At 42.4% G+C, this 26,408-nt stretch overlaps 1 protein-coding gene and 1 long non-coding RNA gene across 12 annotated transcripts in view; one reads left to right on the top strand and one right to left on the bottom strand.

The window, feature by feature from the left end:
* The window catches only part of nav3 (neuron navigator 3), a 194,515-nt gene that overhangs the window by 101,651 nt on the left and 66,456 nt on the right, over positions 1–26,408 (top strand). For 9 of the 11 annotated variants that reach the window (XR_001963294.2, XR_001963293.1, XM_051077602.1 and 6 more), the window contains 3 exons: positions 5,167–6,322; positions 9,867–9,991; positions 19,611–19,719. Coding sequence is in view for 9 of the 11 variants with exons in the window: in XM_051077602.1 (XP_050933559.1) it covers positions 5,167–6,322; positions 9,867–9,991; positions 19,611–19,719 (1,390 nt within the window). In the remaining 2 variants the exon portion in view is untranslated. The remainder of the gene's footprint in view (positions 1–5,166; positions 6,323–9,866; positions 9,992–19,610; positions 19,720–26,408) is intronic. The other 2 variants (XM_018697073.1, XM_018697066.1) reach the window with 1 other exon arrangement.
* On the bottom strand, positions 303–16,055 carry LOC127143523 (uncharacterized). The gene is made up of 4 exons (XR_007815021.1): positions 15,773–16,055; positions 9,861–9,966; positions 6,820–6,884; positions 303–950 (listed from the first exon to the last, which is right to left on the bottom strand). It is a non-coding gene; the product is annotated as an uncharacterized LOC127143523 (long non-coding RNA).

Genomic DNA, 26,408 nt, shown 5'->3' with positions numbered 1-26,408 from the left:
CAAGTAAATAGTAGTTTTATCAGACTGTTTCTGTTTTGCAGAGTAAATGTATTGATGCACAATGTTTTAATTACTGCATATTTTCACTACTGACTCACCCACTGTATTTGTAATAGCTTTAAGATTTCCCCATGGCTCATTAACAAGATTTATCATGATGTGTTTGGCTCATACAGTGATGACAATAAAAATTATTCCCATGCCTCACAGTTATTTTAATAATTAAAACCAATCCTGACGAGTTCGTGATGACATTATGATGACAGACCTTTTGCTTGGGCTCGTAGTATATGTAATCATAAAAATGTCTTCTAACTGCAATCTTTCGTTGAATCACTGAGAAAAAACAACACAGCAAATTTAGACTGTAGAGTTGAGAGAGAATCAGTGGGAGGTGATAGAGACAGAGGAGAGATGCAGTGAGTGGCATCAGACACAGAGAGCAGTAAAAAGCCTCCGGCAAAACCTCTTTTTGAATTTCTCTCTCTCTTTTTCTCTGTCATTCTCTCATGCTTTCAGTCCTAAAAGTTCACATGTTCACTCACCCCTCTGATATCTGTCTGAAACTTCAAGAGGATGAGGAAGAAATGCATAGTGAGAGATGACAAGTGGATGAAGGCAGGAAATGTGTGACCAAGTGTAATTTGTAGCTGAGGAGGGTGCAAAGAGGAATCGGAAATTATTGAGAAATTGATTTATTGCGTTTATTTATTTATTTATTTTTTATTACGTTCATCCCTCAGCAAGCCCCATTACAGAGGATTCAGTCTATCAGTTTCATTTAATTCCTTTGTGAAAATGGTTTGTTCTTTTTTAAAAGGTGGATGTGTCTTTTCTGGACTGCTCACACAGTGCAGTTGAGCTGTGCCAGAAGAAAAACCTTCAGTTTGCAGAGATAAGACACTAGGTGTTGGAGCTTCACTGCAGGGGAGATGAAACAGCATTATGGTCTAAAAGAAAAGGAAAAAAAAGAAAAATCAATTGTGGGGAAATGTCAGCAGTGCAGCCAGAATCTTCTGGGCAAAGGCAGGTAGCAGGCAGAGGGGAACACATAGAAACAGATACAGAAAGTATCTGCCATAAGCCATTTTATTCACCTTCTCTGAGTTTTTCTTTCTTACAGATGGTTTCATTTGTCCCTATCATGTTGAACATCCTCTTAAATGATCTTACATCCTGTTAACATTTTTACTTTTGGCTTTACAAGCCTGTTTTTTACCTCTTAAGTTCTGCTTTCATCACATAATACCATTCATCTTCTAGATAGGTTGTGTTCTTGTATAAATACCCAGCCTGCACAGACTAGACAGGGATGTAAACATATGCCAACTGATTTTTTATTTTTATATGAACAGATAGTGACTTCTGTACATAAATTCAGATGACAATATTTGTCCCATGATTCAGACTTGCCAAAACAGAATTTAACAGGTCATAGACTGAAAACATGGTGGTGTTCATAGTTTTAACTTAACATTTTCATTAATATTCACCATATCTGTTATGCAGTGCATGATCACAGGAATGCAAATTAGCCAACAGTGTTTTTAAGATTTTTGACCCTTCAGACAACACTAAGTTCGTCTGAACCTCCTCCCACTGCACACACAAACGATTTAATGATGCAGTAAGAAAAAGGGGTTAATATTGCCAAATCCCCACTGTTACAACTTCCAGAATCTAAATAATGTTTAATCACTTTATTAATTTAGGTACCTGGTAAAAAATATATTGTTGTTTTATATATTTGACTGGTTGTTTTTGGGTCTTAGACTTTGGGACCCCATTCTATGTAGGCAAGTGCATCTCCATGGGGACGGAGTAAACCCATTAGAGTGTTGTTTTGCTCTCTGCTCCCTCTCACACAGTGAAGCTCTGACCAGAAAGAACAAGAACTCAAAGGGTATGAGGAGCATTGCATCACTCTCGTTGCCATGCAACTATCTAATTGGCTATGGCCAACTAAACTAAAGCATTGTTTTTTGTTGTTAAGTGGAACTGGCGTAAAGAAAGTTGGGGATTGTGTTGCTTGTAGTTAAAGATGAGGATGAGCAAGCAATTGTGAAAGCTGCTGACTTCCCCTAGCAATGTGATAATTTGTTATCTGTCTGACAGTGATGTAATGTTGGGAGCAGCTAAAGAGCAGAAAAGGATGCAACTTAGAGTGTAACAAAATACATCCAAAACAAGAGCTGCAGAGTTTGGAAAAGAAATGTTTTAACTGACCAGTAGAAACAAGTGTTTGTAAGTGCAAGTACGTGTCTATGTATGTGTTATTTTAAACAGGCATACTCAGTTAAATTCTGGTATCATGCTTCTGAATTACTGTTTATTATCTGGCAAGTAGTTGTAAACAGCATGTTTATGTGTGTATTTGTGTGCGTGTGTGTTTATCTGTTAGCAGAGGGTCCAGAACAAGTGACATTTCATTCCTCAGCCGCTGAGGCAAAAAAAAAGAAAAGAGGAGTATGTTGCCATGGTAACGGCAAGTCACCACACAGTGAAAAGTGTGGTGGTGCTGTGAAGCCTCCAGGCTGGGGAATGGGGAGCGAGTAAGAGGCGGGGGGGGGCTCTAAAGACAGGGTTAATTGGGTTAACAGAGACACACACAGAGTTACACCGATGCTCGTAACCTCTTTCATTCACATCCATAAACTGCCTTGAGAACCACTGAAAAAGACACACTGAATAAAGACATATATATGTCCACACATGCATGTGCAATCAAATTTACATTAGTCAGCAGTTACAACAGTCTCTCATGCACATGTGAAGCACATACACACACTCTTAAACACACACACAAGTATGGTGCACACTCCCTGCTATAAACACAACACCATGTAGATACTGTATGTACAGTGAGTTTCAGGCAGTTGATGTACTAATGCTTTGTTTGCAAAACTGATGACCAATATGTTTCGGTAGCCAGCTGGTTTTGTTGGATTGAATTTTTTTTTTTTTTTTTTTTTTTTTTGGATTCTGAAATTATCTCCGCAAGATGTTCATGATTGACATTAGCATTAGCAGCAGTAGTTTTACACCTGCTGATTGGCCACAGACCTGACATGTCTTGAATGATGACACGTGGAGGTAAATTAATACCCTCTCTCGCCATTCTTGAACATTTACAGTCTGGTGCCAGACTATTTTATACAGTACCATATAAAGAAAAGTCTTTACATGGTGTTGTTATAGCCTGTGACAGATTGCACTTTTCACTCCAGAGCTGACACAGTGCACTGAGGCGTTTTCAGGCATGTTGTAAGGGTTTAGAGAATGTTGTCAGAAGTGTAAGCCGGTTAAAGTGTCTCGGCCTCGGCCACAGCTGAAGCCGAACACCCCCCTCTGCCTGCCTGAAGGGGCTTTAAAGTGCAGACTGGAGGTGACTCACAGCCAGCTGAACCCGTCTCACTGTGCTGACTGACAGCCAGACAGACACTCAGTCTAATGGCGCATAACTTCATGCTGTCACTGCTTCTTCTCCCTCTCTATTCAAGCCACATCTCTAATTCAGCCTTTCCTTTTCCCCTTCACTTATCACTTTCTTTTCTCAAAAGTGGCCTCAAACCCATATAGAAGATGGAGATGCATTTCTGTTTCTCTTTGCCTGCCTGTCCTCTGTTGTGTCTGTATTCCACTTGTGATTTGAAGCCTTATTTGTCAGATAGTGGATCTTGTATGTGTAAATGTGTTTGTGTAATAGGAAAGGAAGAGGGAGAGGGGGGCAAGGAGTAGTGCTGATGGACTGAGTGTCAACCAGCCAGGAAAAGTGGGGTGTGTGTAAAGGTCAATGCTCAGCAGCTGTCGCTAAAACATTTATTTCACACGATTGATAGATGTTTATGTGTGTATACGTGTCTAAATATAGACGACATGATGTCCAGATATTTCCAGCAGCTAGAAGTTTGACAGCAGGATATGTTAAAGCAGTTTTGGTTTTGATGTGAGTCCCTCTAGAGCTGTCGTTTTCTACTAGTGTTGAACAATCATTCGGGGAGAAATCCCTGGATCAGATGCTTAGACACCAATTTCTACACCCACGGCAGTCTCAATATATAAGACGTTTTTTGAGTTGAATTTGCAGTGTTCACTTTTCTTGAGTGGAAAAGCTCACTTTCCTCCTGCTACTACACTCCCTAGCTACAGTACATGAGTAACACAGCTGAATGTAGTACATTCCCAGTCATCATTTCAGGGTTATTGAGAATAATTCTAGGAAAGGCAGAAATGTAAAATGTAAAAAGCAAGGTATATTCAGGGCAAGCCCTCAGAGTTCTGTATTGATCATCAAAGACTGATGATGTTGAACAGTAAATCTGGATGGATGTTTTCCTTTCAGAGGGAAATTTTCTATCTATGTCAATGTAGCTGTTGTTGTCACAGTTACAACATGATGGCCTGTCCCTTATAACCACTGTTATCCACCTGCAAACATGCTGTGACAGGCTCCTGTAGAAGTGTAATTCAGGGGACAGAAGTCTGAACAGGAGGGTATGGCACACTTGAGTGCAAACTCCTTTGAGACACCAGTGTAATAATAACAGTGAAATCTCTTCTTTAAACCCAACCTGATGTTGATATTCTGCCAGCTGGGAATAAGCTCTCGACTTTACACAACACTGAAATCCTCTGGATGTTTCCCATTTTTGCTTGACTTCTGAGCTTAATGTGTGTAAAACCATAGAGGAAGTCAGCAGAGTATTCAGCTGTGACTTCTGAAAATGATGTGTCTCGTGTCTAATAAATCCAGGTAGACTGTGAAAGTTTGCTATAATCACAACTTGAGTGTTTTCTTGAGTCTTTGGTTTACTTTGAAAAGTGTCAAAGTTTCCACAATGAATACTACTGCAGTGTAAAAAGTCCTCAAACCTATCATCTATCAACAGAATCAAAATAAATTGCAGTAATTGTGGTTGACTGCAGATGATCACATGAAATTAATGTTTCCAGAGTCCATATGTTGTTTATGGATACATAATAATCTTGACTGACCAAAACAGTTCAGAAAGGCACACTGAATCTGTCCTATTTCTCAGTGGATTAGTTATTTGATTTAGAAAAAAATATTTGGTAAAAAAAACTCTGTTGTATTAGATGCTTTAATTTACCAAATTAGCATTATTTTTAAATAATTTTTTATAAATTTCTGTTTCTCTTCTTCAGAAACAGTGAGGGGCATCCCAGTACCCGGTGGTATGAATGGGAGCGGTATTGGTGGGACAGTTCCCACCAGCCTCAGTGGGCAGCAGCTGGCCTCTGCCATTCCCTCACCTACCGCCGGCAAGTCCTGGCGCAGCAAGTCCATGAACCTCAAGCACAGCGCCACTTCGTCTATGCTGGCGAGCCCAACGCACTCACCCTCCACTACCCCCTCACCCCAGGCCCCGGACGGACTTCAACCACATGGAGGCGATGGATCAAAGGCAGGGTCAGCTGTTGGTGGTGGACCCCAGAGGTCCATGCTGGAGAAGTTCCGCCTGATTAATCCAAGATCAGCTTCGCGAGCATCTCCGTCTGTGGCAGAGATGGCTCTGCAGGAGGAGGATGACCTGTCGGAGTACGGTGAGGATGGACTGACACCCACAGGGTCAGTGTGCAGCAGTGCCAGTAGCAGTGCTACGGCCAAGCAAATGCCAACCAAGAGCGCCGCATCGTCTCTCACTGCACCTAGCAAGACCTCCTCTCCGTCCCCCTCCTCATTTTCAAAAGCTTCTGCCAATGGCAGTAGGTCCATGGCCCAGTCCAAAGACAAGGAGGACAAAAGCAAGTCTGGGAAATCGTCTAAGGATAGCTCTCCACCCAAAGAGGAGCGTGAGTCCTTCGCAGACTCCACCAAGAAGACCTCCAAAATTGCCAGCCTCATCCCCAAGGGAGGAAAGCCATCATCGGGGAAGAAAGATGGTGGCGCTTCCAGTGGCATCCCGAAGCCAGGACTTAAAGCTCCCTCAACAACAACAGCAAAGCCTCAGAGTCAATCCCAGACGCAAAGTCAGGCCGCCTTAAACAGCAGCGGCAACATGCGGGGAGGAGAGGGAGAGAGAGGCAAGCTGACGAAAGGTGGGCAGGGTGGGAGTTTCTACATACAGCGTTCCATCGCGGGCCCAGAGGGAAAGCGGACCAGCATGACCTCCTCCACCAGCACCTCAGCCCTGTCCGGGTCCAGTGGGATGCTGGGAGGAGGAGGAGGAGGAGGAGGAGGAGGAGGTGGAGGTGGAGGTGGAGGTGGCGGAGCGCTGGGAGGAAACGGAGTAGTTCAGCTTCCTCAGCAGCAGCAGCACAACCATCCCAATACTGCCACTGTGGCCCCCTTCATGTACAGGTAAGACGTGTGTGTGTGTGTGTGTGTGTGTGTGTGTGTGTTGTGTGTGTGTATACTACCATCCACAGGATACAAACTAAATGAGCAAAACTGTTAATTTCAATCTGTCTCACACATTTGCCCCAAAGAGGTCAACATATTGACACATATTGTCGTACCTGCTTACAGTAACTCATGAAATCCTGGAGTTCTCCCAGTGATCCAGCTGGCGCTTCCCACTGTGCATCTTGCTCTCGCCTCCTCATCTCTTCACAGTCATTACAGAGCAAATTAACATCCACTGCCTGCCTCTTGCCAAAGCCTATTATTTAACTGTCTGGGATTCATCTTTGATGTGAGAATCCAGACATTGGTGGCATTCAGGAAGCCATTCCCCAGCTCTTCATTCAACCAGTGTTGTTTTGATGCATGCAGCTGGTGTATGACTCCCTGACGTTACAGTCATCAGAGGTGCAGGAAATGGGTAAATCTACCCAGCAGGGCCGATTTTCTCTTACCACAGCAGAGGTAATCCAGGAGAAAAAAATGGAGGAACTGCCAAAGTCTCTAGGATGCCTTTGTGCTTGGAGAAAAAGAGAGTTAGGAATCCCATTAAACAAGGCTTAATCCTTCACCCCTTCTCTCCCTCTCTCGACTACCTCCTCCGTTGTGCGCAGTCAGCTCTGCCACATTCAGCAGTGCCTCTTTCGAGTGTTAGCATTGCTTTAATCCCACACATTAAGCAAGTCAAAACTGCTGCGGGTATCAATCCTGGGCAGATTGTGAGTGATAGTCAGTTATGAAAAAGAGTAAGCAGAGAAACACTGAATGCAGGAAAAAGTGGATGTGCCGTCTGTCACCCACAGGTCTCTGAAGAAGTATTTAGCCCCATGCACTTAGCATAGCGCTCACTGACATGATAGTCAGAAAATCAAACTAGAATATTTAATTTTGGCCATAGTGACATATTAGCTATTGGGGTTTTCATACCCACAGTCCCATTTATGGTTAGCTTTAGGCAAGAAAAACATGTATTGTAGCTGGCAAGTTAATGGCTAACATGCAAGGGAGTCAAAAGCACGCTAGTGCTAGTCAGTCTAGCTAGCCAATCTTTTTGACTAGCAAGTCTGCTAACAGCTAGTTGTGTATCAAAGTTATTCCCATGAAAATTTGTGCAGATTTACGTCACCCACTGAAGGGAGTCCACAGATCACTAGGATTCACTAAAATGAAATGATTTTGTCACAAAATTTCACTGTTTTAAATGCTGGTGTGACCAGGCCTTTAGAATTAATTTCCACACATTTAATAGTCATGCATGTAAACTAGTCATCATTGCTGGTGCATTGATCTACACACTTAACCAAAGAGGGTATGAAACCCCTGGAATGTGTCAAGATATTTCCCCGTGAGCATATTTCTGTAGCCTCCATCTTTATCTGCCTCTTCTCTTGCTATAAATGCTTCCCCGCACCAGCAGGCCTCAGCCGCAGCCGTCAGCATGCTGACAGTGAGCGTAAAGGCCTCCTACTGTGCTGCAATTTCCCATCATTTTCAGCCCAATTAGGCATCTTTGTCCTGTTCAGTTTCTCTTTCTACGCCCACTTTAAGCTCTTGTCTCTGCCAAGCTGAACAGGCCAGTGTGGTTGTGGGACGTTGCTGCAGTTTGTGTGCAGAATTGATTTGTCCCATCCCCCCAGTTAGTAACCGTACCCTCTGTGTCCTCCTCTGCTCCCATAACCTAAGCTGACCTGACCAAGTCAGGAGCAGAATCCTGTAGAATAGAAACACTGCAGTCATACATACTGTAGCAACTAGTTTTTCTGCACTGCATTTCCCACAGATCACCTGTCAATCAAACAGTGTGGGTGGTACTGTGACGTTTATCTCCTTAAATTATCTGTTGATGAAACAACAAATTGAAGTGTACAGTTTGAGTCACAGTTCATTATATAACCAGCAGCAGAGAACAGCAAAACATTAAAAACAGATACCTGTCTCTTTAAAAGTAGCAGGATCAATTTGTAGAAAATAATAATTTGTTACTGCAGCAGTCACATTCTCCCTTCATATTTGCTTTCTCATTTTGGGTCCAAATTGTTATGTGCAGCAGTGGTAGTGAATATCTCTGTTTCTGTGAATCCGCTGAGGTGAGGGAAGCTTGCAAAAAAAAAAAAGAAAAAAAAAAGCAGCTTTTTCACATGAGCTGAAGTCACAGACTGATGCTGCTGTCGCAATTGGAGGCCAATTTTTATCTGCAGCTCTGCAGGTGGTGGTGCTGGTCCCTGGTGTGTGTATGCGCGTGTGTGTGTGTGTGTGTGTGTGGTGTGTGTGTGTGTGTGTGTGTGTGTGTGCTGTGCATGGGAGACCGACTACTATACAGTAGCTTGTGCTTAGATCTGTCTGTGTGTTTGTGTAAATTTTACTGTGTGTATTTCAGGATTTTCATGTGCATGTGGTTAGTTTGCATGCTTTTCACTGTGTGTGTGTGTGTGTGTGTGTGGTGGTGTGTGTGTGTGTGTGTGTTCCTGTGTGAGTTGTTTGCATGTGTATCATCTATCTCCGTGTTTAACTATGTGTTCGTCTGTCTAGCTGTTTGTTGGTTTTTGTCTGTTTGTACACGCATGGCTTTGCGTTTCCTTGTCGGTGTGTGTAGGACTGTTATCTCTTGAAGTGTATTTGACTCTATCCTTGTTTCTTCAGATGAGCAAACAAACAGTGCAGCGTGATGCAGCTCAGGCTGAAGGAGGAGAGGCACACAAACACATATTTCATGCACACTCCTGCACAAGGCACACAAAAGCACTCAGAGAAAACATCTCATCCGAGACCATCCCCTCCTCCCTTTAGAGGTGTCCATCTGTTGAATATGTGCCTTAGACCAAAAACTGACTCAGAAATTCAAACTCTTTTCTTGCTTAACATTGCAGAAACACAGACGAAATGCAGAGGCGGAAAGATTCTGGTTGTTCCTCTAAATCAAACACTAAAATTGTCCAGTGTATCTGCTTGGTTCACTATCAGTGCTGTACCATTTTAGCCACTCCACAGATCATAATATGTTTATGTGACACTAAATGTTTATTGTGAAAGTAGTTTTTAATGCTTTTCATACTTTACTAACCTAAAACCAAATGGTGCTGATTTAACAGGACATATAAAACTTACATCCCTCAAAAAATGAAAGAAATATTGAGAATGTTACAAATTTTCTCATCTTAGAATGGAATTTTATCTTTACTACACTGAGGCACAAATTAGGGGAAATGCTTTTGTTTTGAAAGAAGAAAATAGGGTTATTACCATGACCTATCTGACCTGAAACATCACACATTATAACAATCAAAATCCACACTTTATATAGCTTGTAGAGTAGGTTTCCATCAGTTTCCATCACAAACTGAAACTCTTTAAAATCTAATATATAAAAACTGCCCATGTTACATTACTTCATTGTATTGTTTGACAATGAACAACACTGGAGCAGCTTTCAGAGCTTGAGTTTACCAGCTATTTCAGCCTGTCTCTATAACTGCTGTGTATTATTTGTTCTCTGTACCTTCAGGACATTCTCAGAAAATGACTGCACCATGGTGGCCCCTGCCGACCCCTGCCTCAGCCCCACCAAGGGAGAGCTGGTTTACAGCAAGACAGCCAAACAGTGCCTGGAGGAGATATCAGGTACATCAGGTCAATACACATGTTGTGGGTGCTGAATAGATAATATTTCTTCATGTTGATGTGTCAGTGTGCACATGCTTCTGTGCATTAACATTTTCCTCTTGTAATATAGGTCATGCAGGAATTTAACCTTCATCTGCTGCTCAGTGTCTATATTTATTTAATGTTGACCTTGCTGGTGTTGCAATGCTGCTCTACATGAGAGGAAGTCTTCAGACAATGCATTTTCCCTCTTTAGGAAATGGGAAATTGGTTGAGCTTACATTAAGACTGTTGTATTATATGATGGATTAGCTGTTCTTTGTAATATTAGAGAAAGAACAGGCTGCAGGGTCTGTTGTAGTGTTAATGGAGGGTAGTTAAAGGGTAGCTGCAGGATTACAGAGTATTTGAAGGCTACTGTTCTGGCTAGCTCAATGCACGGGTGTTGTGCAGCTGGTGTGAGAGTGTGTTTCCGGTAGCTGTGTATGTGCTGACATGAGTCTATTTGTGTTTACTGGGGGATCCCTGCTCTGCACTGGTTTCATGTAGCGAAGGGAAAAGGTCAGTGCTGGCAGCCGGACACAGGGAGCATCTGTGGCTCTTTGTTTACATCTCTGCAGGCTGCCATCATCTGTTACAATCCTTGTGTATTCTATATACATTTATAATCCCAGTCAACCATCACTGTCATAACCTATATGTATACAACTGAAAGATTCTGGTTAAATTTAAATCTTATGTTTGTTTGTAAAGAGAGAAGAGTACAAGTCTTCACTATCCTTTAATTACAGTCAGTGGACATGAGAGCTGAGAGGTCAGGAGTTTCTAACCACAGACTTAAGCTCCTGACAAGGAGCAGGATGAGAGGTTAAATCAGTCATCACCATCAAAACACAAACCGCTGGCACAGAGAAATCCCATTGTTTCAACTGGATTTTGCCATTTGCAAATGAAGACTTCAGTGTCGCCATTCCATGCATCCTATCTTACTGATCCCTCCAAAGTTTCTCTTCAATTATTTGAATTTTGCATTTTAGCAGAAAAGTCAAACATTGGATATCTTAATTTGGCAGAAAACTTCCATCTTCCTTCCTCCTAATAACAGAGATGATAGAGGACATTCAAACAAACAGACAAAGTCAATAAAAAAAATAAGATGTCAAGTTCAAAGTGAAGCCAGAAAGCCTTCGTCTACAAAGCTCCCTGTGCACAAACAACAGTGGGTGATTACAGGTTTGGGGATGTCAAGTCGGCAGTGACATTCCAGACATTTTGCTCTGGTTGTGGCTTTTGCGAAGCCCATCATTTGAAGGATAAAATTAGACTGCAGTACTGACCATTCCCTTTGTTTGGGGTCCATTTCAAACACTTGCTTTTTGTTGTCACACATTTCATGGTCGTTTTTCCAACTCTTTCTGCATAAAGGGGCAGAAATGAGGAAATTCAAGTGTATGTACGCCGCAAATACCACATGACAAGCCTGCTCATTTTACATATACGGGCTGAACCAATGTCAATACTGACAATATCCAAACATCAAAGCAGGACATATATAATTATTCACATGTTGATTTAAGCTTTCATGCAGTTATTTGTGGACACAAAATATATTATTTTTATCTTTTTATTTGATCATTTTGATTGATTGATGAACTGGGTAGCTGCAGACTAATTTGTAGATAAGTCGTTCACAGTGTAAACATGGGATTAGGACCACCTTTATTGTGGTTTCTGAGGCAACTGCTTTTAGCTATTGTAACCAGGATTTAAAAATGTGTGGAAGACAGCTGTGACTAATGGCGACAGGGCTAATAACGCTCACATTGATTGATGGGAATATGTCGGTTGTGGTCTCATTGTTGATCCATGATAAGCTGCGGGTTCGCTGTTTTCACTTCTCAAGATAGCATTTAATTAAGTCGGGCGGCCAGCGTGGTGCAGCAAAGGCTGCAAGCTTACAGGTGCACTGTCCAAACAACTCACTGTCACACAGTCAGAGAGAGATGGAGAGACACTGAGAGAGAGGGTGAAGCATAGTGTGAGGGAGAAAAGATAAGGGCTCAGAAGAGGAGAGAACCGAACAGGCAGTGAGAGAATGAGAGGGATTAAGAGAAAGAGAGGGTGATAAACAGAGAAGGAGGGCTGAGAGAGAGAGAGAGGGAGAGAGAGTACCGCAGGCTGCATGCTGGAGTGAACAGGCAGACGGAGAGCTATATGAGCCCGTTTGCCGGCTTCACCACCCGTTCATTTTCCGCTGTGAGGAGCGAGGGACTGTCAGAGAGTCAGAGGGGAGGCAGGGGAAATGTGGCAGAGAGGTGGTAATTAAAGGAGAGACAGAAGGTGGAGGGAGAGAGATAAGAGTGAATGAAAAGAGACTGTCGTTTAATAGGGGGAAAAGATAAAGAGAGTGTGAACACAGGAGGGAGAGAGAATGAGAGAGTGAGGAACGGGAGATGTAGCGACTCGTTCATCCACGCCCCTGACTGTGGTGAAGCAAGAGAAAGAAGCCAAGAAGACAGAGAGACAGCATGAGAACTGGAGACGGAGTGGAAGGAATAAGTGTTTGTGTCTGGCTCAGTGTCTGACCATGAGTATGGGCTGCCTCAAGGATGGATCTGGATTCTACCTACATGCCTAAGAGGGAGGGTTTCTCTCTGCTCTTCGCCCTGCGCTCGCTTTCCCTCCAGCCCTCTGAAGCCTGGACCTCAGTCAGGAGGCGTGGGACGTGGGGACACATCTCTCTGCCTCCTCCGTCCTCCGCTTCCTCCTTCCCTCCATCTGCTCTCTCAGTGACAGTGCGGCCAACATGTGAAACAGAGAGCCACGCACAGGTAGATCCACTTGCATGCGTAGTTTCAGTCAGTGAGCCACCGGAGGTAAGGAGGTAAGCTGTAAAAAAAAGGGAGGGGAGCGGCGAGCAGAGATGAAGAGAGGAGCAGAGTTCTCGGTGTATCAGGGAGGCAGCCCAGCTCGACGGCCTCCCCAACCTCTCCCAGACAACCTCAACCTGCGGCTCAAGCAGCGCTCACTCACTAACCTGACCTTGCTCAGCGATGGCGAGCAGCGAGTTTACTCCTTTGAGCTTGACGAGCCACCATCTCGTATTTCACAACCTCAGAACTCTTCATTGTACTCATCCTCCACGCAACGGGCAGGAGGCAGTCTGCAGGGAAGCCCAAGGAAGGAGGTGGTCACCAGGGGCGGAGGTGTACGGGGCACCAGAGCTCGGTCCCTGTCACTCTCCCTCACTAAGGTGCTTTCTCAGTCAGAGCATTCCCTCATCCCAGTCCCTTGGCGGAGCACGGCTGCAGGTGGGCGGCCACAGCGGGCATCATACAGTGGCCATCCACGGACAGAGCCGCAGCGGAAGTCCAGGGGAGAGGCAGGAACAGATGAGGAGGGCAGCAGCGGGCGCTCAGACGAGGAGCCAGCAGCAGGCAGGGGTGGTGGGAAGCGGGGAGAAAGGGAGAAAGATGGGGGGTATTGGGCAGAGGAGGAGGTTTCGGGGGGAGGTCCTCGTGAGGGAACAGCTCAGCTGGATAAGGAGGTGATCCTCACCATGCTGGGTGACCTGGAGCAGGTGCTGCACACACAACCTCGCCCAAGTAAGTTCATACAGTCTCAGCCAACTACAGGAAATGAGCATGAATGTGGAATATATATATGCATACTGTAAACAGAATTAATTAGGGGATTATATAATGACAGTGGCACAAATTGGAAACTTTGGACAGGAAGTAAAATAACTTACAGTGTGTTCATGTTAAGTAACTAAGTTTTGGTTGTAAAAAGCAAACTTGAGCAGAATATGAGAATGTCGTAGCAGAAGATGCCTTCAATAAGCTGGTTATTTTCTTAATCCTCACGATGGGAAAGCCTGTATCTCAGAGCACGCTATTAGCATTTTAAGAGCCTATTTAGGAAAACTGCAAGACCTGGGCTGGGCTGTATGAGCACACACACACCACCTCTCTCATGCAAGTCATCCACACACACTCACCCACAAATGTTGTAAATTCATCCTCACTCGCAAATGTATACAGACAAAGAAAAAGATCTCTCACATGTATACATCCTCTCTGTCACTTGCAGTGCTCACTCACTCAGTCTGTTAATGAGGAACTCTGATGTGTGTACAGCAATTCTCATGTGCTATACTGTGAATTTAGCTGCTAAAGTCTAACCTATACCCACAGCTATTGTGCTATACCTCGACAGTAGCTTTATTAACATCTAGCTTGGGGGAGCTCTCCATAGAGTATATTTGATGCAAAATTTCCCAGTGTATGCGCTTTGTGCTTTTGAGATGAGCATCCGTGTACTAACCTGGCTTTGATGTCATACGAAAGGGACGTGGCAGGGGAGATTTAGATGATAAGACCATTTTTTACATAGTAAATAGGAGAGAATATTATTGAGACTCTACAGATAAAGCAAAGTAAATGCACAGCACATCAGGATGAGCTTTAGAACTGAGCAGATTATGGCTGATTTCCTCTAAGCAGGTTGAGGCATGATGCAGCATAAAACAGAAATACCTTGAGATATAGATGATGGAAAATCAACACCCCCTTCACTGAGAAAGCACAGCTTTTATTACTTGCACCTCCCTCATAGCCTGTGAATCACACAGCCAACGTGATCAATAGCTTATTATTACACCTTTGTGTGTGTGTGTGTGTGTGTGTGTGTGTGTGTGTGCGCTTATCCACATCATATGGCATGTGTGTGCGCACAGGTGATTTTTTTTTTTTTTCCTTTTAGACAGTCGAGGTCATACCTGATACACATTTTTTGCTCTTCAGGCTGTGTTGTTCATCACATTTAATCTGAAATTAAATGATGGATACTACATTAAAGTGTCAAGTTTCAGCTTTAGGTTTATGGCAATATTGAAAAGAGATATAGCCCTTTTAAACCCATAGTGCCCAAATTGCGAGGGTTCAAAACTAACTGAACATTTGGCTACCAAATGTTTCTTTGGCAGATGTGAAATGTTTCATCGTTAGTTCACGCACATAAGTCACTCACACAGCTCAGAGTTAATTTACAGTTGAAAGTTGCCATTTAGGGTGAGATGGAGTTGTCTTTCAATATGAGGATTATAGAGGTAAGCATGCAAGAACATAATAATGAGGATAAAAAACAAGAAATCTATCAGAGAGATATCACAGGTAGTTGGTTTGCCAAAATCAACAGTTGGGCATGTTCTAAAAAAGCAGACAGAGGAGTACAAGTCTCGTGGATGGCCAAAAAATCATTTTCATGGTGAAGAAAAGCCCCTTTATGACTGCATAGCTAGTCGAGAATTCTCTCCAGCACGTAGGCGTACATGTTTCCTTGTCAACATTCAAGAGAAGACTTGATGACCATAACCTTAAAGGATTCACCACAAGAGACAAACTCTTGGTAAGCCTCAAAAACAGAAAGGAGAGGTTGCAGTTGACAAAGGAAACCTACAGATGGTGGTATAAAGTTCTATATAAATATCAATCACTGTAAAAATGATGGAAAAAGAAAATGTGGAGAAAACAAGGAACAGTTCCCAAAGCAGACTACATCATCTGTTAAATATGGTGTTTCTCTTATGGCTTGGGCATGTATGGCCAAGCAATAGGATGAATGTAGAGGTATACAAGAGCAAGGTGGAATATCCTGATCTCAATTCAATGTATTTCAGTTGTGTAAGACCAGGCTAAGGCCAGAGAGAAATAAAATGTGTCCAAATATTTACGGCCTGTACTTTACATGCCATCTATCTATCCAGATAGTTGAGAAGCCGTTTACATCTTTTAAGAACTCACTCACCCTGTCGAAGTTGGCTTTCAGAGTATCCAGCTGCTGCTGTGGCAGTTTGTGCTTTTAGCCTCAGGGAGCATTTGTCGCTGATGCGTATTAACAAGCTCTCAATGTGCTGCAACGCCTGTTAGGAAACATTCAGCAGCAGGGCCATAAAATGTGGATACGTCTATCTGTTTGTGTGTGTCTGTGTGCATGTGAGAGCTGCCACAGTGACTGACAGCCAAAGCTTCATTAAAGCTGATCTGCGACAAAATGCTACAATGAGGGTACAGCTAGCATACAGTTATATGTAGTGTTTTTCTCTATGTGCATATTTGACTTGGCATGCATTAGTGTGCATTTGTGCGTACTATAGTTAGATGACTGGGATGGTACCCTAATAGTATTCAGTTGGAGCAAGGGGTATCAGTGCTAGCTAACATGTATTATTAAAGGAGAGGGGGAGAGAGTGAACTGGCACTAAAGCACCCACTGGTACAGTATGTGTGTGGGTGTGTGTGTGTTGGTGCTGGGGTGTGTGTATAAATGTGTCAGTCCCAAAACTGCAGTCATTTGCATCATGTTGTCTCATTTCTATCTCAAGCAGCATTTGTTCTACGGATTTCATGTGTGTGTTTTTGTGTGTATGCATGTACACGTCTTCTTATGGGTGTGCAGAGGAATTAAAGTTCAAAGCTAGCATTGTGAGGACAGTTTGACATTATGAAGACATTCTGGATGGTCCTTACAACTTCAAATGGCTGTTTGAAGGTTAAGCCTTTGGTTAGAATTAGGTTAGGGTTTGGTTATATGTTGGAGTTAGGCATTTAGTTGTAATGGTTAATGGTTGGGTAAGGTGCCAATAAATTCATTATTTCAGTGTCTTCACAACTATTGAAAGATGTTTGTGTGTGTGTGTGTGTGTGTGTGTGTTTACCTTCTCTCTCTGTGTGTCCTTTTCAATCCCTCTTCACTGGCCTGGTTTCAGTTTGGCTGGTTCAGAGCATCACAGGGCCAAGAGCCGGACAGCAGCTTGAATCCAAATGAATGCTGTGTAACTCCTCACCTCTCTGTAGTGTTGGATACTGAAGTAGAAACCACAGTTATACATGTGTATAAGCGTCCACTACTTTAGGATATTGGGGGCAAGGGATTTAGCTACCTGCATGACTACCACCCTTTTAATCCACAAAAGGGTGTGAGTGAATATTAGCTTTAGAACTCACAGAGGCTCCAGTGTATGTTTTTGTGCATGTGTGTAATGTGTTGGTTTTCCTGTGGGACGCAGTAGTGTTGCCCGCAAATTCAGCTCAACTATTCTCCAGTGAAGGTGATAGCTCTGTTCCTGCACTGCAGTGGATTGCTCAAAACACCATTAATGAATAGATACGCCTTGGACTGCTTCTCAATGTTGCATGAAGTGTCCGCTGATGATGGCGACTCCAGGGCCAGATTTCCTCATGTCACTTTATAATGGGATTGTAATTGGATCTTTCTCGAAGGGGCCCTGGTGAGAGGAGGAGAGGAGAGGAGCAGGGAAGACATCAGAAAAGGAAGAAGAAAGAACAGAAAAAGAGGATCTACAGTTACAGTGATGCCTTGAGTTTGAGGTACCAGAGATCCATCTCTCATTAAATTCATGAGCTGGATCTCCCCCTCATAAGGAGCTGCAAGAAAAGTGTCTATAGCTTATCACTCGAGGCTTCAAAGGAGAGTTTTCGTCTCTCATGATTGTTTTCAGTGCTGTTTCACATGAGTTCCGTCCTGACAGGAAAAAGATTCAGGGTCATAGAAGCTGCTGTGCTATGGCTGTGAACACGAATTTGTTATCATGATCGCACGTAGTGAGTGCAGCCTCATCGATTTCTCATTTGGGCCCATAAAGTGGGCATCTGACACAGGGTGAACATGTGGCACCACCCCAACCTCGCACAGCCTTCAGTCTGTTTGCTCTGCAAAGGCAAAACATGACCTTAATTATACCAGAATGCACTTTACCCTGTGAGGTGATAACACAGTACAGTACAGTATAATTGAGGTCATGTCTTAACTTAGTTTTAAAAAAGATTTTTCAAACTGTATTGTCCAGATTTTTCTGGGAATCTTTAGATATGTCGATAGTGACAGTGTTAGCTTTTTAAAAGTCCAAGAGATGCAGACCTTTTTCATTGCAACAGTTGTAGTGAATGATAATGAGGCTCAGCTGTCCCAGTGCTTTTTGACTCATTGATATAATCCATATTTAACAAGGTCTCGCCACAGGAGCAACATGGCCACAGTAGCTGTGTCAGCCAGTACAATCACAGCATGTAAAACATTTAAAATGGGCACATACAATATGTACAGCTACAGTTAATTATAAACAGATAAAGGACATCTTTGTCCATTAAATCCTTTCAAAAAGAAGACTTGAATAAATTCAATATCAGTGTCACCAAGGTAATTTTCTGCTCATGTATTGTGCCTGGTAAACCAAGTGACTCTAACAGTGTGCTTTGTCACACAGTATACACCAAAGCAGGAAGGCTGGTGTCAGTGTGCAAGATCAGCTACATACTGGCAGTGCCATGGTAGTCTGTTCAGATTAAATCATTTTTTGCAGTGTGGGGGGAAAAGACTGGAACTGTTGAAATCTGAAAGAGAGAATGCAGAGCCCCATCCTCCAAACTATGGATATTTGTTCAAATAAAATGTGGAGAGTCTGTGCATCCATAATTCTCCAGGGTCAGCTCTGAAACTGATTTTTACAAACATATAGTTATCTAGGAAAACTGGCTTAGTTGTTCTGCTTATCCTCCACACAGACCTGCTTCTTATTCCTGCATATAAACACCTGAACTAGTTTTCTCCTCCTGGTGCTGAGCTGCGCCACAGGAGTCACCGGGGGGCCTTTTCAAACCTCCAAACTACTACTGCTCCCATCTGCCCCCGTTTGTCCCAGTCACTGTAATCACTGTAGCTTGCTGTCAGTATGTCTCACGCTCATCTTGCCATCATGCTGCATTGTGTAAGTTCTCCTGACTCATTCAAGTCCACAGTGAAGACTGAAAGCACCTTAAAACTGGAAAGCAGTGTGACCAGCATACATTCCGTGTCTCATGCCTTTTGTTAATTACCCATTCTGTGGTTTCCACCAGCAGATGTAGGCTAGCTTGACAGGCTAACAGGGAGGCTTAATTGGAGCAGACGAACAGATACTTTGGTGTTTGCCCACAGCTCACAGTTCTGAAATGATGCCCACCCTGTGCTTATTAGCCGCACTCCTTCAGATTAGGCCTAATACCTCAGTGAAACAAGTGTGTCGTGTTTAAATGAGGCACTGAGGAGAACATAAAACATATGAAGTGCATTTCATATCTGTATGCTGCTGTAGGGCGGGGTAGAATATGGTGGACTGAAGTGGCAGCGGTTTCCGACATAGCTGACAGAGAAGCACAGGAGCTCTGACAGAGTTTGCTTTCGCAGGCACAACTGTGTTCCAAGCTAACTGACAGAGCGCGGTGTCATGGTACAACATTTCTGCATCGCCCTGAAGGGAAAATGTCAATACTGTGTAACATAATGCATCCACTTTTTAGAGTAAAAGAACTGCCTGTTGTGCAGCCTGACAAGTTGATTTATTGTATAGCTTCTAAATTGTCTGAATGGGGTTTAGGGACGTGCACCCATGCTGACTGTCATTGCGATCGCTCATCATTCTGTTCCCCCTACTGAGACGTTCAGTGACATCCAATGAAATACTGTGCATGTGTGGCCTTTTGTGAGTATGGGTGAATGCTGTGTGTGTGTGTGTGTGTATGTGTGTGTGTGTGTGTGCGCGCAGCTCCAAACATCTCAGTAAATCTTATAAAATATGTGTCTCTAGGAGAGGACCCTGAGACAAGACGCATGAGGACAGTGAAGAACATTGCTGACCTACGGCAGAACCTGGAAGAAACCATGTCCAGTCTACGGGGGACACAGATCAGCCACAGGTAGGCACACAAATGGTACTGTCCTTTCTTACTTGTAGCGACTCTGTTTCTTTTTGAGATAAAACAGAATGGTTATTTCCCATTCATATCCCACATCCTACATAGTCCTGGATTGGATCCACTAACCCTCCAGTGATAACCTCACAGCACTGTCAATGCTGCAGCTATAGCATATACACATTTAGAAGCCTATACAGTTCCCTCCTACATAGCCTTGTGCCACAGGTTTCTTGTTTTTACAGTCAGTTGTAATTTGCTTCCACAGTATGTACGGACTCAGGATGTGAGCTCCATTCGTCAAAATGCATTTTAAAAACTGTTGTAAAATTTAACCCAAATGACTTGAGGTTGGAAGTGAATTATTCTGCACAGCCTGCACTTCAAGCTGCTATATTTTAACTGAAACAACAGTCAAATAGGATCATTTATAGAGTATCTTGGAGCCCAAATATAAAAGAAAATGCTGCAATCTATTCCTGACATGGAATAGATAATTATTCATAATTAATAATTATTCATGCTGGCATTAGATTAGTAATAAATAAAGTGTGTTCAGTCTGGCAACTACTGCAATATTTGCCTGGTCGGCTTCAAAGTTTTGACCCCCACCACCACCCCCCAGCTCTCTGCAGGCATCACCCAATTTCAATCACAGTTTTAGAAATAAATCAAGTTCAGAGAAAACTGAGTTGGCCGTTGGTGGTTATCTTAAGACACCGACACCTTCAGCCATTATAGCATACAGACAGTTTTGAGTGACTTAGGACATTAAACATCTATAGTTCAATTTCCTTTGTCAGAAGAATATTGGAAAGGTTGGATTACTGTATTTGGTTTGTTATGTGTTCAATTAAAAACAGATAATAAATAGCACAAGTCAATGAGAGTCTTAAGTCCAGCTCTCACTAGCTGTGTAGTTACTGGTAGAAGTATTTAGTGTAAACCAGTTAAAGCTATCAGCTAATAATATGAAATTGATAACAACTTTTACACATCCATCAGACATGGAGAACTAGTAGCACTCATTTGAAATCATGTTTGTGACAAAATTCACTTTCCTTTTAGCTGTGGTGCTTTTCGGTGCTTAACACATTGTGTACTTTTGATTTACTCTCAGCTTTTTTGCTGAAAACCGCTGCCTGCTGTATCTGGAAACAACACTGATGGTGGTGAGAGTGAACCAGAACAATAAAGTTGCAGACCAGAAAACCAAAACAATGAGTTAAAAGACACTAAAACACTTTATAGAGCTGAGGAAATCTATTGTGTTTTTTCACTGCATCACTGTAAATATGAAAATATTGGTCATATCAGCTTAATTTAAAAAGCAGCAACAGGGAGAAGCAAATATGGATACTGTTTGAGTAAAGAGAATTAACAGGAATATCTCTGCTTGTAAGTATAGAAGTGGAGGAAGGGAGAACATTGCATTTTCCTTGCAAGAATACAAGCACCACAGTTTTATCAAGGGCTGCAGTCTATACAGGCCTTCTTTCAAAGACTGTTTTCACACTGACATAACCTGTAATGTTCAACTTCAGAAATGCATTATAGCCACAACAAAAAACAAACACTTGAGAATAAGACCCACACATGTCACAACTGAACCACTGAAAATAACCAGAAAGAAGGAAAGTGGCGCTTTCTTTGTGATCACAGTTGTATGTCAGCACCAATTATCCAAATCAGTCTCCTTGTGCATCCGTCGTCCTTGGCAAATAAAAGCACTTCTGATTTTGATTTCTCTGACTCACCCTACAGAGTTTATCACACCGATCCAACAGGGAGATATGTCTCCAAGTATTAATGATGTTCCCTCTATTACCATGCCATCTTCTCCTCCATGTCTCCTGGATTTAATTAAAAACAGGCATCACCTTCCTTACCAGCTGGCACGCATGTAATGACATTCAAGAGTTGATGGACAACCAGCACCTTAAAAGACTGTCCCATCTGTGAGCCATGGGCAACAGAAAGAATCTAACAACACACAGCGTAGAGACCGTGGCTCAGGCGAAGACAAAATGATAACCATTGGTTTATGTCAGCTCCCCCGGCAATGGTTCCCTGCTCGTCTCTCTCCTTCTCCCTCAGTCTATTATTTTGTGTGTTTTGCCCCATTTGCAGAGGAAGATGGTGGCCAGGCTGCCGACAGCCATGACAGATGGCAGTCTGTGCGTGTGCATGTGTGTGTTTGTTTTCTATTTCTTTTTTCCTCAGAGGAGCCAGGCACGATCAATACACCACTATTGTCTTACCACCGTATTTAATCCAGTGGGACCCACAGGGGTGTGAGGTGTTTGAGTGGTCTCATTCACATGCATCAGACGCACAAGGACAGTCAGCAAGAAATTTGTGGAAAATGCATCGAACATCCACATAAGCATCATATAGGGTGTCGGTGTGTGATTTGAAGCAGCAGAACAGCAAAGCAGTAAACACTGGTCTGAGATGGCAGTGAAACAGCATATGGGTTACTGCAGGAGAAGTGTGTGTCTGTGTCGGTCTATATTCTCTACGTGTTTATATTCTGAATGTGACGATAGCTTCTGAGTATGCATGCCAATTCAGTCCATGACAAAAGCCTGGCCCGACCATCCTAATCTCTCCCCTGGATAAGAAATGGCTGTAATCACCATGAAGCATTGAAGCACCTTAAGTAATTAATCACTGTTACGCTTGAGCAGACGTGACTGTCAAATTCATCATTCTGTCTTTCTCTCTACTCTAGCTGTTCAGACATATAATAGTAGCAATCAAAACATAAAAATATAGTAGTTGCTTTTTTCTTTTTCTTTGAGTTGTAGCATTTGATTTTGCCCTTGTTACAAGAAACGCATAAAAATAATAGTAGCCATTATGTCAGTAGCTGAGGTCATATAGAATGTGTCTGTGGAAGTACTTACCTCAGTGCACCACTCAATGAATGGAATGAACAGAGGGCATTCATTTTGAGATGCTTGTATGTACACGAATGATTTTAGGAAAGCTATGTCTTATCCTTTAGCCAGATTTGTGAAGGCGTAGCCAATAACTTCATCATTATCATGATCCTGCTCTCATCTTAAAATTTCACTCTAAGCAGGATCAGATTTTGTCTGTGATTTCATGACTTGAAGTTGTACTTATTAGTGATGTTTTTCATTCATTATTACGCCTGTTATCTGTAAGTGAGATGACAGGAAATGAGAGAAGGATATGAACCAGGGATTTTGCAGTTCATAGTCAGCGCCTCAGCCCCTAGTGACTTTTTCTTTATTTCCTTTGCTGCTTTGTTGTCCTTTGTCACACCCAACATGTCCAACCAGAGCTCCACACATCATCACACACTCACACAGACATTTGCTCCCAACCTGTCTCCTCTGCATTTTTTAAAATATGCTGAAAGGTAAAGTCTTACCTAGTTACTTTTTAATTCTGATGGAGAAGAGTAGCTATACTGGAATATGGAAACTGGAAACAAAGGGCTTCTCTGAAATTGGGATAGCATTAAAGTGAGATGACTAGTGTGAACACGTGTTATTCATACATTGTCACTGTATGCATTTTGGCATGTTCTGACTTGGAATACACTCAAGACAGATGTTTTGCCCATCTGTCTTATGATTGCGTTGTGTTATGAACAATCATCCATCTGTAAACAGGAAACACCCAATTCAAATACTTTAATTAAATATAACTACAGTTCTACAATAGTGTAGTTTTTTACATTTTGGTCAAATATTACAAATATTACTACTTACTACTAATATTACTTGATTACACAGCTCTCCAGTGCTGGTTTTTCCACCGTTAGTTTTACATCATTACACTGTATATTGTTTATGTGTCTGTTCCATAGAGACTCCAAACATTTTTGCATCATGAGGATTCAGATTGAAACTGTCTGAAAATGCAACCAGTCCACAGTCAAGTGCAGCTCTCCTGGAGGCTGAGGGCAGCTAATGTTACCTAAAAATATTGACCCTGTTGAACAAGGCCTCCTTCAAATAGTATGTGTTGTTGAGCTACAGTTTCAGAGGCTCTGCTACCATCTCCCTTTTTCATTGAACTGACCTTGCCACTTTGATGGTGCAGCCTTCATGGCAGCTCAATTCACAATTACATCCACAACATTCTTCAGAGACCCAGACGTGTTGGGGCCTCCACAGACAATCTGTATTGATCAAAAAAGACATTTAATTTCCCTCCACTGTTTTTTTTTTCTATCCAGACCATGAAAAATGGTATTGATTGACATTAGAAGAGAAAAGAAACAAGTCCATGTGTGAAGAAATGCTGTGATCTTCAAGGACAAACCTGGCACAGTGAGCAGAAAAGGGAAATCTCCCCTGCTCCTGACTCCCCGTCTGCTCGGTCCTCAGGGATTCCTGTCTAGTCCCATGGGGATTCAGCAACCGCCAGATGACATTTTGAACATAATAGCTTCACCTGGTTGGATTTGTTTATTTTGTGTTTACATTTGGAGTACAGAGAGAACAGGGTTGGCTAAATTATTTATTGCTTTGGAATTGAGGAGATAGCTGTTGGTCCTGTTTCAGTGTATGAACAAGATTCTGAGGCAGGCAGGTTTTTTCCTTTTGAACATTTAGTTGATGCTTCAATACAAATTGCTTGGTAGTGCAATAAAAATAAAAGTGCTACACTACCAAAATTACAAGTTCATAGCAGTAATGATGGGTCAAAGCCAGAGACACTTTTCAATCCCTGACAATGTTCTTGTGAGACCAGTCAGACTGAGTGGGGAAATGACTGAAATGATTCAGCTGGAGGAAGGTAATACGAGGCACTTCTTGCCAAGATGAGTTTTCAGTCTGTGATGGAAGATGAAAAGTGACTTGGCTGTTCATGTGAGTGACACATGATTGTGTTTTGGGGGGTGCGATAAGGACCCCTCTCAGGGTCTAAATTGAAGATCAGTGCGGTGATGGCAGCGAGCAATTGTTCTGAATTGCTCTCATACTAGTAGGGTTTAACATCTGCCAGTGCACCAAGTTGCAGCAGTTGCTGAGTTACAAAATTTATCAAGTTGATATAAGTTCTGCCACGAAGCTGGAAAAAATGAACATAGTGAAAGATCCAGTGAGAGTTGTTAAACCACCTCTAAATGACTTGCATAATAACATTCATTTGTACTGTGTAAAATGACAGTAACTTCTTACTGTAGAGTTAACTATCGAGTGTGTGTTATATACTGTAGGCAGTGGTGCATAAGGAGTTATTTTGGACGCAGCAGAAGTCTTATGGCTTCTATAAACTCTCAGATTATAGTCAGGACTACATTTAGAGGGATGGTGGTGACTTGAGCAGTAATAGTTCAGTGTGAAGAACAGTACATAAGGGTGCACAGCAAATATCTGCTTAAAAGGTGAAATTGAGAACAGACATGAAACATTTATGGTCTATTGTAACAAAATGATTGTGTTGAAAAGGAGACTGGAAGGTTTACAGTGTTTTCATTTGACATCCTAACAACTCCAAGCTCCTGTTATTACTTTTGGCTGACTCGAGGGTTGCTCCTACTTTTTGCCTTTATAGGGCTGTATTAGAAACTAAGATCGATGGTCACTGACAGTATCAATATCATAACTATATGGCTTCAAAAAACCATTGTGGCTCATACAGTACATGACATTTGTGTAGAGCTTCTGATGTGGTAACATTTTAACAAGATCATTGAACTAACCCCCAGAAGAAATGCACATTTAACTGTTAAATTCTCAGTCCTCATTAGCAGCTACAAGAGAAGAGTTCCAGTGTATTTATATCTAGCATTGCTCAGCAATAAGCAATTCCCTGCTGTCAACATGGATTCTTCTCCCACTGAGCTCTTGGCTAAACACAAAATAGTCTCCCTCTGTTAGGATTTATTTTGGTTCTGCTTTATACCAGATAGTCGAGTGAAGCAAGGCTCCTAAAAACACAGCAGGGTTTATGGGAAATGTGGTCTTAATTTTGATAAACAGTAATATTCACAATACTTGTGAGAGTTAGAGACAATGCTTTTCATGATATGAGAATTACTTGTCAACAGTATGTTGAAGTTACATGTAGCCAATTTAACATTTATTGCATTGTCCTTTTAATTGAACAGTTCTGTTGCTGTGTGGTAGGTTAGATCTCAGTACCTTTCCTTTACTTGCTGCTCAGCCATATCCTTGGTTTCCACGCTCATTTATCTTGACACCTACACACACACAGTCTCCCTCAGTTTATCTGTCTTTCTCCTTTTCTCTCTCTGCTGCCTGGAGATAAAGTTAAGCTGATTTAGCAGGCTACATTGTGTACGAATGGTTAAATGATTTTGATTTCTATACTGTAGCAAATTCATTTCTGTATTTCCATATTCAGCTGTGATTGCTTGTCAGATAAGCAGTTGTTTTTTTTCCCATTTGGCTTCGCTGCACTCTAACGTGGCATTGCATGTGTCATTGGGCTTGTGTGTGTGTGTGTGTGTGTGTGTGTGTGTGTGTGTGTGTGTGTGTGTGTGTGTGTGTGTGTGTGTTGATCTCAAGAGGTGTTGATAGAGATGTGTTGTGAATATGGCTGGCATCGCTGCCCCTCTCATGTTGGCATTTGGCATCACAGGGGTCCAGTGTTCTGCCTTCTTTCTCTCTCTCTCTCTCACACACACACACAAACACACACAGGCCTGCTCTCACACCTCTCTTACTGCTATGTGTGAGACA

This window comes from Lates calcarifer, linkage group LG18 (genome assembly GCF_001640805.2).
Source record: "Lates calcarifer isolate ASB-BC8 linkage group LG18, TLL_Latcal_v3, whole genome shotgun sequence".
NCBI classification, from domain to species: Eukaryota; Metazoa; Chordata; class Actinopteri; family Centropomidae; genus Lates; species Lates calcarifer.
The sequence above is the reverse complement of the archived record's forward strand: the minus strand, read 5'-3'. Positions and strand labels throughout refer to the sequence as shown.